The 15231-nt window shown below is 38.9% G+C and overlaps 1 protein-coding gene across 4 annotated transcripts in view; it reads left to right on the top strand.

The window, feature by feature from the left end:
* The window catches only part of PLG (plasminogen), a 67413-nt gene that overhangs the window by 25897 nt on the left and 26285 nt on the right, over positions 1–15231 (top strand). For all 4 annotated transcript variants that reach the window (XM_069070371.1, XM_069070370.1, XM_069070369.1 and 1 more), the window contains exons 5-7: positions 747–867; positions 3628–3746; positions 12765–12927. In XM_069070371.1, coding sequence (XP_068926472.1) covers positions 747–867; positions 3628–3746; positions 12765–12927 — 403 coding nt within the window. The remainder of the gene's footprint in view (positions 1–746; positions 868–3627; positions 3747–12764; positions 12928–15231) is intronic.

Genomic DNA, 15231 nt, shown 5'->3' with positions numbered 1-15231 from the left:
TTCCTTCCTTCCTTCCTTCCTTCCTTCCTCCCTCCTTTCTTCCTTGTTCTTTCTTTCTTTCTTTCTTTCTTTCTTTCTTTCTTTCTTTCTTTCTTTCTTTCTTTCTTTCTTTCTTTCTTTCTTTCTTTCTTTCTTTCTTTCTTTCTTTCTTTCTTTCTTTCTTTCTTTCTTTCTCTTTCTTTCTGTCTTTCTTTTCTCTCAATGAGATATTGGAACTAACTTCAGAGAGTCCATTGTTAAATTTTCAGTGTGAGCACCTTGTAAATTCACAAAGGCTATAAATAAGTGTTTGTTATTGTTTTATTGCTTGTCTAGACTTAAGAAAATGTTAATAATTCAGTGCATTGTTTATACATTTTTCCCCCCAGAAGAACCAGCTGTTAAGCATTTACCAGCATACTCCCGTATTTATTAAGGAACTTCTTGATTGAACTTTACTATAAGAGGGGGTCTAGAGACTAAAATACTACATGGTCTTAGCTCTAACTTTCAAGTATCTGTAGTCACAAAAGTGGAGAGATTAGAACTGCATTAGGAAATCTCCAATCTTTTATTAGCCCTTTTTTGATGGAACTTGTCTAGCAAGCAGGTGCAGACAGAAAGCAGTAATCAGGTATTTCTAATCCCATTTCTAGCTCTAGTTTCTCGTCTATGTTTGTTCCTCCACTCCTCCTCCCACCTCCTACTCCCATTTCGGCTTTGTTACCTTCATTCATTTCAATCTCTCTGCGTTTCCACCATGCCAGATGAATGCATGCACTGCAGTGGTGAAAACTACCAAGGCACCATTTCAAAGACAGAGTCTGGAGTTGAGTGTCAGCGTTGGGACTCCCAGGAACCACATTCTCACGAGTACATTCCTTCCAAGTAAGTCCTACTAGGAGAAAAGAAAGATGAAATTAACTCTTTGACCCACACAGATATTTCTGATTAGTAATGCTTATTTATCCAAGAAGTGACTGGAAGATCTAAGATGAGAAGCCATTGCTGATGAGCTTCAGATCTCAGAAATCTCCTTTCTGCCTCTCCCTTTATAATAATGATAACATAAAGGAAGAAGCCAGTGCAAAACAGCAGAAGACTAGAATGGGGCCATATCTACCGGTCTCAACTATTCTGTCCCCTGCATTCATTCCTTTGACACTTGTCACATGCTCTGTTCTCATCATCAGGTGTTAAGTGAACTTGACCCAAGATCCATTAGACCATTTCCCACTAGCTGAGTAATATTTTTTTGGGAGGTGGGGTGGAGGGGTTATCTTTTGATAAACTGCCAGAACTGCTGATGCAATCGATTGCATCTGGATTCCCTTGCTGTCCTCCTGCCCAGATGTTGATCATCCCAAAGGAGTCTTTTGTGTTCAGTATAAGGGACTATCTGTGCTTGCTTCTGCTTCTGCACTCCCTGGGGTCCTATTTTTCCTACTCTGTGAACACTCAGTAGGACAGAAAAGTCATGCATTGAGAGCATGAGGATTTTTACTCTCTTCTCTAGAGTGTACTAGTTCATTATATTTGCTTAGTGGATAATTAGGCAAACTCAAAAATTCCATATTAAGTGCCATTTATTTGCTATTTCCTGTACAATAGAGGTATTAAACACACAGTGCACAACAGTCCCACATTCAACCCAAACCAGATTAAAATGTAGCTGGGAAATATAAAACAAAATAACTAAAACTACAGTGGAAATAGGTAACATCAATATGTGGTTTTCTAAGTTAATCTGCAGCCCACAGAGATGTGCCTCTATGACTTAGTGGCCTTTATTTCTTTGATACCACTGATGTACATGACATCCTAGCTTCACTCCTTGTGTCTTTGCTTAGGTGGTCCCTTCACCTCTTAGATTTCCTACTTTCTTTCATGGCTGACTTAAGCACTGAGCTTTTCCAGACACCTCCCCTCCCCAATATTGTCCTGATGTTCCTTACCCATATTGCTGTGAATTTATTTTGTTTATATATTGTATAAACACAGAATTGCATGGTGGGTTGGCCTCAGGGTCAGGACAACCTGGTTTCAAATCCTGACTATGACACATACTGGTTGTTTGACCATGAACAATCGGGTCACTTAATCCCTGAATTTGCCCTGGAACACTCTAAAAGAGTGTACTAACCTGTATTGGTAGAGAGAGCTTCCTTACTAAGAGTTCCTTAAACCATCTGCAACATCATTGACAAGCATCTATTAAGTACTTAACAAGGATCAGGCATTTTGCTAAGTACTGGAGATATAGAGAAAGGCAAAAATATGGTCCCCACCCTCAGGAGCTCATAATTCTAATGGGGAAGACATGCCAACAACTTTATGTGTATATATATACACACACATACATGAACACACCTATACATATATACATACATACATACACACACAAAATGAATACAATCTAAATAGGAGGTAATCTCAGCAGGAAAGCATTGGTGGGTGGAGGAGATTAGGAAAAGCCCTCTTGTAGAAGGTGGCATTTGAGCTGAGTCCTTAAGGACACATCCAGGAGGCAGAGGTGACAAAGGAGAACCTTTCAGATTTGGGGGACTAGTCAGTGAAAAGGCAAAGAGTCTGGAGATGGATTGGTATATGTGAAGAATAACAAGAAGATTAGTGTTGCTGAACATTGACAAAGCTCATAACAACAACAATAACAGCTAGCATTTATATAGTCCTACTGTGTGCTGGGCATTGTGCTAAGCTCCTTACAATCATTCTCTCATCTGATCCTCACAAAAACCCTGGGAAATAGGTGCTATTATTATACCCATTTTACAGATGAAGAAACTAAGGCAAATAGAAGGTAAGTGACTTGACTAGGGTCCCAAAGCTTGTAAGTGTCTGAGGTTGGGTTTGAGCTCAGATCTTCCTGATTCCAGGCCCTGGGCATGTCTACTACAACACCTAGGTGGTATACACTCTGTACCATTTTGTTGTGGTGTTTGTGTTTTTCCTTCTTTTTTTTTTTTAAAGCAATTGGGGTTAAGTAACTTGCTCAAGGTTACACGGCCAGTTATTTCTGGGAGTGGTGCTAAGTATCTGATCCCAGATTAGATCCCAGGTCATCCTGACACTGGAGCCGGTGCTCTTACTTGCTGTGCTACCTGGCCGCCCCTTTTTCCTTCTTTTTCAAAGAGGACCATGACATTAGGGAGATAATGACATGACTTGCATTGACTTTGATTTGAGTGAGGCAGGGCTGTGCAAGGTGACCAGCCTCACTTTCTCCTCCAGAGTCATCTGGGTCCAGTGGTCAGATACCGTACCATCTAGCACGTAGAGGAGAGTAAAGTGTAAGAAGACTGTAAAGGTAGTAAGAAAGTTGGTTGTGAAGGACTTTAAAAGCCAGAAGACTTTATATTTGATTCTGGAGGTAAGAAGGGAGCTTATTGAATAGGGGAATGGCATCCTTAGACCTGAATTTTAGGAAGCTCACTTTGATAACTGAATGGAGGATGGACTGCAGTGGGGAAAGATTTGAGAGAGGAAGACCAATTGAAACTTTTGCAGTAATCTAGGCATGAGGTGGTGAGTGTCTGTACCAAGATGGTAACCATGTCAGAGGAGAGAAGGAGATATTATATGAGAGATGTTATAAACTTAAATGTGACAAATTCTTTCCCTGCTCAGATTTCCCAGCAAGAACCTAAAGGAGAATTATTGCCGCAACCCAGACGGAGAGCCTAAGCCATGGTGTTTTACCTCCAGTCCAAATAAGCGCTGGGAATTCTGCAACATCCCTCGCTGCTGTAAGTATTGTTCATTATAAAATTGCTCTATTCAAAGCCTCTGGATAAAGTTTAAATGGGATAAAGGTGAAAATATCTGGCAGTGACTAAGTATCTAGCTGAAAGGTGACATTAGACCCTAGAAGTTATTATTGCAATTTGTTCAGTTATTTTTTTTAGTTATGTTTGATTCTTTGTGACCTCATTTGAGGTTTTCTTGGCAAAGATATTGGAATGATTTGCCATTTCCTTCTCCAGCTCATTTTACAGATAAGGAAATTGAGACAAACAGGGTTAAATAATTTGCCCATAACACAACTAGTAAGTGTCTGTGGCTAGATTTGAACTCAGGTCTTCCTGAATCCAGGTCAGACAGTCTATCCAATCTAGCTGTTCAATAAAAACACTAGCTCATATTTTTCTTCCTATTCAGACCTACTTACCTCTTATGGAAGGGAAAATATGGATCATGACTCTCTACCTGGGATATTGACTTCAGTAGTTTGCTCTTCTCTACATCTGAGTGAAAATGGGGCCCATTTCTGATCTACTCATTTGCTCCCTCCTATTTTGAAAATATTACATTAAAGTAATTCTATCTAATTAGTTTTACTGATGCCTTTTGATTTTTATATCATAGTCATTTCTGGATATACTTCCTTGCTCCTCCACAAATCTTCCCTTATAATAAAGAAAAATACTTAAGCAAATCCAACAAATATAATGACCATGCCTATATTCCATACTCATAATCCACCAACTCTCAAAGGATAGAAGGGAAACAGCTCCTCACTCTTGTTAGTGGCTAAGATTGGTGGTTATGGTTATGCCCCGATGGGGTTTATTTTTAAGTGTTCTTTTCTTTAGCATTATTATAGTTATTCTTTTCCAGGTTCTGCTTTTTTTGCTCTGCATCTGTTCATATAGGTCTTTTCATGTTTCTCTTAATTCTTCATGTTCATATTTTTACATTCCAATAATATTTCACTACATTCACTTCCCACAGTTGGTTCAGTCATCCCTTAACTTATGCACAACCACTTTGTCTCCAATTTTCTGCTATCATAAAAAGTACTACTGCAAATATTTTTATATATAATATCTAAAACAAAGAGGTTATTTCTAGATTTTTGTTGTTCACTTGTTTCAGTTGTATTCAACCTTTTGTAATTCCATTTGGGGTTTTCTTAGCAAAGATACTGGGAATGATTTGCCATTTCCTTCTCTAGCTCATTTTGCAACTGAGGACACTGGGGCAAACAGCATCAAGTGACTTGCCCAGGGTCACACAGTCAAATTTGAACTCAGGTCTTCTTGCCTCCAAGCCTGGCACTCTATCCACTGTGCCACCTAGATGTCTTATCTGTAGATTAATGAAGTCTTAAAGTGAAGACATCTTAGGTCATCACCAGAATTCCCTGACATGTGTAATCTGACTTTTGCTTGAATATTTCTAGCAATGGGGAATTTACTACTTCACAAATCAGCCCATTCTATTTTAAATTATATAACTATATATTTCAACCTGATAACTATTTAAACGACTAATTATTAGCCAGTATTTCCTTATATTGCACTGAAATCCACCTCTTTGTACTTTTAATCTGCTGGACCTAATTCTTCTCCAAATGACACACTCTTTTAAGTGACAACTTTTCAGCTATTCAAAGGCAAATAGCCTGTTTCCCTTAAGTCTTCTCTTCTCTGTGTTAAGCAGCTATAATGAAACTCTGAAAATTGACTAAGGGCTTTTGTATACTGGAAATAATCTTCAGGCTATAGGGCAGAACTTGGCAGTGGATATAAATGATGTAATGAGCTTGCAAACTGAAAGGAGGCTGGTCTGCTTTGAAAGCTGAGAAAACCACAAGAAAGCTTCATCATCAGAGTCCTCAAATGGGTTGACTGTCTTTACACTAGGCCAAGATCCTCACTAGAGAGGAAGAAGCTGATATGGAAAAGGCACAACTTACCACTGTTACAGAATTTTAAAAAGCAAATGGTATATTTGGAAGTTGGAAGATTGATTTGGGGGAAATGTAAAACATTTATGGTCCTAAATATTTTTAGTCATATATCCCTTTGATAATTCCATTATAAATAATCGTGTGCCCTTTTCTATCAGCTCCTAGTTAGAGAAGATGGAGCTGATCTTGACCTACTAGCAGGAGAACCAGCCTCATCTATGTTTAGGAGTAAAATGCAAGTTGGAGACATGAGATTCAGAAGAAAGAGTTAGATGAGGATAAAGTAAAGAATATTTCTGTTGTTCAGTTGTTTTCAGTCATGTCTAACTCTTTGTGACTTCATTTGTTCTTGGTAGACTGGTTTGCCATTTCCTTTTCCAGCTCATTTTACAGATGAGGAAACTGAGGCAAATAGGGTTGAGTGATTTACCCAGGGTCATACAGCTAGTGAGTTTCTGAGGCTGGATTTGAACTCAGGAAAAAGAATCTTCCCGACTCCAGACCCAGCACTCCATCCGCTGTGCCAACTTGTTGCTCAATTATGGGGGTGCTGTGGGATAGTTATTTTTTTTATTCAGTACACTCCACTTCTTTAATTATAGTCTAAGATCATATTAACTTTTGAGGCAGCTAAATCATCTTGTTGAACATTATGCTAAACTTGTAGTTAACTCTCTTGCCACCCTAAACTTTTTTACATTAACTGCCTTTAACCCATATTTCCTTCCACCTGAGCAATTGACTCTTTAAAATATCATTTTATTGTTATCTTTTGTTTTTATGTCACTTCATTTCCAAATATAACCCTGCTGCCCAACCAATGAGACATGCTTTAAAACAAAGAATAAAAAAAAGTAGCCAAGCAAAACCAAGCAATATACCAACAGTCTCTGATAGTGCTTACAGCACTCCAAACTCAGAGTCTCCCCACTCTACTGAGAAACAAGAGAGGCACGTTTATCTCAGTTCTTCTCCAGGGCCAAGCATGGCCATTGCAATTACAGTTAGTCAACAAACATTTATTAAGTACTTCCTATATGTTATGCACTGGGAATACAAATAAAGGCAAAAAAAAAATCCCCAACCTTGAGAAATTCATGAATGGGTACAATAATATGTAGAAATTAGGTGGTACAAGATATTTATATTTATATCTATATCTATGTACATCTTTATGTATATTTATCTACGCACATATCTACATACACATACATACCACAAAACATGAAAGGGAATCAGAGGGGAGGCACTAGCAGCTGAGAGAATCAGAGAAGACCTTTTGAAATAGGAAGAAATTGAGCTGAATTTTGAAAGAAGGCAGAGAAACCAAAAGGCAGAGGTCAAGGAGCAGAGCATTTCTGGCCTGTAGGACATTCAGTACAAAGACATTGAGATGAGAGGTGGAATAGCATGCTCAGTGAATATCAAATAGACCAGGGCAGCTGCATCTTGGAGTATGTAGAGGGGAAGATGTGTAAGACTGGAGATGTAGGAAGGTGGCAAGTTATGAAGAACTTTAAATGTCTAACAGAGGACTTAATACCCAGTGTATGTAAATATAGCTATCAAAGCTTTAAAATTGTGCTAGGAGTTTTTGGACACCCTATATGATCCTGGAGGTATTAGGGAGCCACTTGAATTCAGTGATCAAAGGAGTGACGTGGTCAGACTTACACTTTAGAAGAGTCACCTTGGCAGCTGAGTGGTGGATAGACTAGACGGGGTTGGGGTGGGGGGGGTAGGAGGTCGGAGTGTGTATGGGGGGGATCTGAGAATGGGAGACCAGTCAGGAACCTGTTGCAATATTGATGAAGACCTGAAGTGGGGTAGTGACTAAATGGAAAGAAGGGAAAGTATAGAGATCCTGTGAAAGCATTCAACTTCTATTTCTTTCCTTTTCCACTGTTGTAGTTATTGTATATATTATTTTCTTGGTTCTGTTTACTTTACTCTGCACCCGTTCATGTTTCACTGAATTCATCATATTCAACATTTCTCATGGCACAGTAATAACTCTATCACATTCATGTGCCACAACTTGCTCAGCCATTTTCACAACTGAGGGGAATGTGTTCTGTTTCTAGATCTTTGCTACCACAAAACATGAGAGAAGTTGATTTTTTGACCTGGATTTCACAGGATTAGATAGGAATTCACACTTATTTCTATTAAATACTGTCATGTTAGATTTGGCCTATTGTTCCAGTGACTCTGTTGGGATTTTTTTTTTTTGGATCTAGCTTCATATCCTTTGCCAAGTTAATAAATATACCAAAGGATATATATAGTATTTACATACCCTAAAGGGTATATAAAGGTCTTCATTACACTATTAAAATCATGTGGCTACCATCTAGTCACATTGTTCCATCTTGTCTAGAAGGATGTTATAAGAGATTTTGTCAAATGTCTTAATGAAATCCAGATGCATTGTCTTTCTCTGATATTCTGTTGCTGTTAAGTAATTTTTCAGTTGTATCCAACTCTTCATGACCCCAATTGGGGTTTTCTTGGGAAAGATACTGGACTGGTTTGCAATTTTCTTCTCTAGCTCATTTTACAGATGAAGAAACTGAGGGTTAAGTGACTTTCCCAGGGTCACACAGCTGGTGTCTGAGGCTGGATTCGAACTCACAAAGATGAGTCTTTCTGGTTCCAAGTCCAGAGCTCTATGCACTGTGTCACCTAGCCCCTTTTCTCTATTATATAGAGAAATATATATATATATATAATATCTATATATTATATACCTATAGAATATATTCTATATTCCAGGCTAATAACATCCTAGTGACTACTTCTTCCTTTTCTTTTTTTTTCTTTTTAGAGGGGGGAAGGGTTAAGTCACTTAATTGGGGTTAAGTGACTTGCCCAAAGTCACACAACTAATAAGTACTGAGTGTCTGAGGACAGATTTGAACTCAGGTCCTCCTGACTCCAGGGTGGTGCTACACTGCACCACCTAGCCACCCCAGCTTCTTCCTTTCCAAAGAACGCACAAAGTGCTGAATAAATGATTCTAGAATTTTGATAGGGATTGACATCAATTTCATGGGTCTAGTTTCTAGAGCCTACCTCCCCTGTTTTGAACATTGGGGTGATATATCCTCTTCCTGAGTCATCTGCCACCTTTCCTCTTCTCCAGAGGGATTCCAGAAGGCAGATTTGTGATCACATCTACCAGTTAATTCCTGTATCCTCTGATGCAACTCTTTTGGGTCAGGTGTACTTTCTTTTCATCTTCCCATCTATTTATTTCTCTCTTAACCATATTTGCTCTACCCTTTCTAGTTTGAAAATCATTCTCCTTGACAGAGAAGATGAAAGCAGTCTAGGAGGTGATTCATTTGGATTTATTTCTGGTGTCTGTTAACATTTCATGAACAACCCCAAAGTAATGGCCATATACCTTTCTGGTTCTGCTTTTTTTGTTTTGAAAATACAAAAGGAAATGAAACAAAGCAAAACAAAAAACCCCAACTCTGTTTGTTCACTTTGGAATGTTTTTTAAAATTTAAATCTCCCCCTTAATGCACTCTCCCATCCAGCCAAACTGGCTGTACTTCACACAATACATCCCGTCTCCTTTCTCAATGTCTTTGAACAACAGACTATCCTTTGTGCCTGGAGAGTATTCCCTCTTAGAATACCTAATAGTTACCTTCAAAGCTTAGTTTAATTGCCAACTCTTACATGAAGTTTTCCCTCATTCCCCAGCTATGGATGCCTCCCTTCTTAACTTGATTTTATTATGCATAAATTTTATATATCTTTATATATGTACAAGCTGTCTCATTTGAAAAAACATAAGTACTTAGGGGCAGGAATGGTTTCATTTCTGTCTTTATATTCCCAGCACTTGAACACAGTATTTGGCATATAGTAGGTGCTTAATATAGGAGTAGCTGGGTGGTGTAGGATGGAGTGCCCATCCTGAAATCAGCAAGACTAATCTTCCTGCATTCAAATTTGGCCTCAGACACTTTCTAGCTATGTGACCCTGGGCAGGTCACTTAACCCTGTTTGCCTCAGTTTTCTTATCTGTAAAATGAGTTGGAGAAGGAAATAGCAAATTTCCCCAGTATCTTTACCAAGAAAACATCAAATGGGGTCCCAGAGTCATAAAGAATCAGACACAACTGAACAACAACCTAAAAAGGTGTTTAATCAGTGACTGTTGATTGATTTTTGATTGATTCAAATCTCAGCCCATTTGGGGTCGTTTAGACTTAGTACACTATCTCACAGATTCATTACACTCTTGGGATTCTTTCTGGCATATGCACCTTTCCTTCCATCTTTTATACGCGTCCTATTCAAGAACTATTGGGGTACCCACAATGGTCTATTAGATACTTTTTCTTTGCCTTACTGGGATTATTTACAAATATCTTGTCAAAATTTGGTTTCTGAGATGAGCCTTCCAATTCTCTTGGACTCCCTTCCCTTTTAGAAAGTGTCTGGTCATGGAACCATGCCTATCAATTCTCTGGACACTTTGAGGACGGTTTTCCTAAAGCATACATATTTGATTCTGTCCAATGTTTGCCTTCTTAGTAATTCAGAATTCTAAAATGTCATGGTCACTTTCTCCTCAGGTTCCCATTTTTCCCCATTTAAAAAAATCATAAAATGTCCAACATTAGTGGGACTTAAGGGAATTTGTCAAAACCTTTCATTTTACAAATGAGGAAACAAAGGCTCAGAAAGGCTTAAGTGACTTGTCCAAGGTTACCCTGCTAAGTGACTGAGCTGGACTTTTGACTTCACTTTCCTGATTCCCAATATAGTTCAATTTCCATTTCACCACTACTCCTTTGCGGAATTAAGACCAGCATGGCTTCTACTACCTTCTAAGAGATCATCAACAACACAAGTCAAAATTTTATGAGATACTCTGCTTTTAGCAGAGTGAAATTGTATTGCTGAAGCTCCCTGTCACTGTTGTACTGTACCTTCATACCAATTATTTTGTGTGTGTACTAATGTGATCTTTGAACAAACATCATCTATATCCTCCACCTTCCTGCCCAGTTTGTTGAATGCTCTCTCCCTCTTTTTTCCTCCCCCTTTTCTCCCCTTATTTCCATCCTTCCTCTAACTTCTCCCCTTCCTTTCCCTTTTCTCTGTCTCTCCTTTTCTTTCTCTCTCCCCCTCTCTCCCTCCCTCTTTACTTTTCTTTCTCTCACTCTCCTTTCTTTGCCTTCTCTCTTTTTCTCCCTCTTTTTCCTTTTCCTTCTTACCCCTTCTCTCATTTCTTCTGTCCTCTCTTCCTCACTCCTCTCTCCCTTTCTCCCTTCCTCTGTCCCCCCCACTCTCTCTCCTTCTTCCTGTGTCTTCTCCCTCTCTTTTCATCCAGAGGCTCTCCACCCTGTTTAAGCCCTTCAGAGTTCATTAATTTCTACATAAAGGTATACTTTCCTGGCATATAGTGTTATCACACTCCTTCTAGCATATCTGTTTCTTTTAAACTAGGTATAGTAAATTGAAAAGAATATTGGATTTGGAGTCAGAAATGCTAACCGCAAGCTTCGATCTCTGAAAAATGAAGGGTCTGGACTAAATGAGTTCTGAGGCCCCTTTCATCTCTAAACCTATGTTCCTATTTCAGTTGTGAGTAGAGTTAGTATGGCATTACAAAAAGTTAGCATTTACATGACACCAGAAGATTTGCAAAACATTTTGTAAATATTATCTCATTTGATCCTCACAATGATCCTGAGAGGTACATGCTATTATTACCCCCATTTTACAGATGAGGAAACTGAGGCAACTAACACCTGTTTCCTTCCTAAGGAAACTGAGGCAAACAGCAGTTAAGTGACTTAAGGGTTACACAGATTGGGAGGTGTCTGAGACATGATTTAAACACAGATCTTCCTGACTCCAGGTCCTGGTTTCTCTCCTCTGTGCCACCTAGCTAATGTGATCTTCTAAAAGTAATTTAACCTCTTTGAGATTTAATTGCCTCAACTGTAAAATGGGGAGAAAATAACATGGGCAACTACCTACTTCATAGGTAGGTCAAATGATGTCATCTCACAAAGGTCAAATGAGGTCATCCATGCCAAATATTTTGTCAGCCTTAACTTTATAGATCTCAGCTATTAATAGTCTCTTTCTACCATTGGGAACACCAATGAAATTGTCTTTACTGCCTTGTGTTAAAATTTCAACAACGCTTTTTTTTAAACCACCCATACTATGTGCATTGATATCTATGAATTACTTGGAACCTCATACCAAGCACATAAGTACCTACTATGAGCCAGGCATTATGCTACATGGAAGCTCCTTGAGGGCAGGGATTGCCTTTTGCCTCTTTTTGTATCCTGGGTGCTTAGCACAGTGCCTAGCACATAGTAGGCAGTTAATAAATATTTATTGATTATTTAATTGCTTGGGAATACAAAGACAAAAGCTAAATAATCCCTCCCCAGAAGGAGCTTATGTCCTATTCAGACACACAAATTTGCATTGGATCATAAATTCAGAGCTGGATGGTACCTCAGAAGTCATCCAGCCCAACCCCCTCATTTACAGATGAGAAAACTGAGGCCCCAAAGAGATTAAGCAACTGGCCCGGGGTTACACAGCCACCATGTTTGCAAGGCAAGCTTTCTATGACCTCTGTCACATTCACATTATGCTTCAATGATAGAAGGATAGTGTTCACAACAAGGGAGACTGAAATCTTGAAGATGCAGAGAATAGGTGAAACGGTGAATAGAGTTCTGGGTCTGGAGTCGGGAAGACCTAGGTTCAAATCCAGCCTCAAACACTTACTAGTTGTGTGATCCTTAGGCAAGTCCCTTAACCCTGTTTTTTTTTGCCTCAGTGTTCCCAGACAAAAAGGTGGAGAGCATCCAGAAAAGGCTCCTCTTACCTATCTCAGACCAAAAACAGGTGAGGAAAATGCAAGCCTCATCAAGCTTATGGTCTTGTGAAAAATGGAAAAACTTTTAAATGTCAATGGGAAGCAGAGCCAAACGGGAACAAAGGCCAGTTTTTTTTTTCTCTAATGCTCATCTCTGTTTTCAGAAAATGTAATATAATTTTTTTCCTCTTTAAGCTACACCCCCACCACCGTCGGCTCCAATGCTTCAGTGCTTAAAGGGACGAGGAGAAAACTACAGAGGCAAAGTCTCGGTCACGAAGTCTGGGCTTACTTGTCAACACTGGAACAGCCAGACACCTAATAAGCATAACCGGACTCCAGAAAACTTTCCCTGCAAGTAAGTCCCCAGCTGATGGCCAACGAGTACAATATAGAAGAACACAATTCTATTCATTTTTTTTAAGATCACAGATTTTGAGTCAGAAGGAAACTTACAGGTCCTCTTCTCCAACCCCCTCTTTCTACAGATGAGGAAACTGAGTTCTAGAAAGTTGAAGGATTTGACTAAGGTCACATAGGTGGCAAGTGGCAGAGTTGGGGTTGGAAACTAGGGTTTCTTAAACCAAATCTAGCACTTGGTATTTGGGGTCAAAGACTTTAGAAATCAGAAAAGAACTGAGCCTGGAAGAGGCTTGTGTAAGGAATGTGGAAGGCTTGTGTGGGAGACAGACCTTCCTTTCCTTCTCCATCTCCACCTCCACACTCCTCATCCACCAGACCCTTCTGCCATTAATTCCTAAAGGACTCTTTAGAATTATCATCCGCTTAGAGCTAGAAGGAACCCTAGATGTCACCTAGTATAATCCCTCATTTTATAGATAAAGAAACTGAAACGAGGTAATTCACCTAGGGCCACAGCTGGAAGTAAGTGACCAGATTTGAACCTAGGTCTCCTCACTCCAAACTCAGTATTACAATACTCTGCTGTTCCTAGAGTTACAGATCTTTGGAGCCACAGAGAAACACTTAGGTTCACAAATTATATTCTTGAGCACACTCTTCTTCCCAAGCAAACAACTTTTGGGACTTAACATTGGCATTATATTGAGAAGCTTATTGGTTTAACAGCCTTCTGTGGAGTCCAGGAAGATCTAGCTTCAAGTCTTGCCTCTGATATATCTTGGTTGTGTGATCATGGGCAAATCAATTAACTTTTCAGTGCCTCAGGTAACTCTCTAAGACTAAGTTACAGAATATATTTGCTTTTCTACATTGGTAAAGGGAATTTTTTCATAGATAATTCCCTATAGCAGTGCAATTACAGGTCTAGTCAAAACAGTGTGAGTTATAATAATTATTACTGGTAGTAGTAGTAGCAGTAGCAGCAATAATACTAGGTAGGTAGTAGTAGGAGATGGTAGTGGTAGTAGTAAGAGTAGGTAGTGGTAGTATTAGTAGTACTAGTTGTAATAGGAGTAGTGGAGGATAGGAATAGATAGAGGTAGGTGTTAGTAGTAGTAGTAGGTAATAGTGGCAGTGCTGGTAATAGTAGTAGTAAATAGTAATGCTCATAGGTGGTAGTAGGAAGTAGTAGTAATAGTAGGTGGTGGTAGTATTAGTATTAAGTAGTAATAATGGTAGCAGGAGAAGGAGTAGTAGGAGTAGATGATAGTAGTGGTAGGTGCAGTACTAATGGTGGTAGTAGTAGGTAATAATAGTCATAGTAGGTAGTAATAGTCATAGAAGGTAGTAGTAGGTATAGGAATTATATATAATAGTGGTAGTAGTAGTTAGTAGTCATTGGTGGTCATAATAGGTAGTAGTGGGTAATAGTGGTAGTCGCGGTAGGTAGGTAGGTAGGTAGTAGTATTCATAGGTGATAGTAGTAGCAGGTAGTAATGATAGTGGTGGTGTAGTAGTGGTAGTCATAGGTGGTAGTAGTAATTATATGTAATAGTGGTGGTAGTAGTAGGTGATAGTTATTGGTGGGAATATAGGTAGTAGTGGTAGTAGTAATAGGTAGTAGTAGTAATTGTATGTAATAGTGATAGTGGTAGGTATTAGTCATAGGTGGTGGTAGTAGGTAGAAGTAAATAGTAATAGAAAGTAGTGGTGGTCTTAGGTGGTAGTGGTAATCATAGGTAGTAACTGTGTTCGTTGTACGTAGTAGTCATAGGTGGTAATAGGTAGAAGTAAGGAGTAGGAGTAGTAATAGGTACTAATGGTAGTGGTGATAGTAGTAGCAGTGGTAGTTGTAATAGTGGTGACTGATCGTTTAGCATAAATAATAACTTCCAAAAGACTTATGTGAAGTAACTCTCAGAAAGTCTAGATTCATTCTTCATCCTTAAATACCAAAGAAGTTGCAATTGTATGTGAGCCCATTCCTCATAAGCTATACCCCTGGCATTTGTTCAACCCAATGAGTTTAAATTTCACTCCTCTGCTCAAGAAACTTCAGTGCTACCTATTGGCTCATAGGGTAAAATACAAACTCCTCTGTTTGGCATTTCAAGCAATTCACTGTCTCCAACTTTTCTTTCTTTCTTTCTTTCTTTCTTTCTTTCTTTCTTTCTTTCTTTCTTTCTTTCTTTCTTTCTTTCTTTCTTTCTTTCTTTCTTTCTTTCTTTCTTTCTTTCTTTCTTTCTTTCTTTTCTTCCTTCCTTCTCCTCCTCCTCCTCCTCCTTCTTCTTCCTCCTCC

This window comes from Petaurus breviceps, unplaced genomic scaffold, assembly GCF_028583685.1.
Source record: "Petaurus breviceps papuanus isolate PSGF00001 unplaced genomic scaffold, PetGlider_PUasm1.0 90808, whole genome shotgun sequence".
NCBI lineage: Eukaryota > Metazoa > Chordata > Mammalia > Diprotodontia > Petauridae > Petaurus > Petaurus breviceps.
The sequence above is the reverse complement of the archived record's forward strand: the minus strand, read 5'-3'. Positions and strand labels throughout refer to the sequence as shown.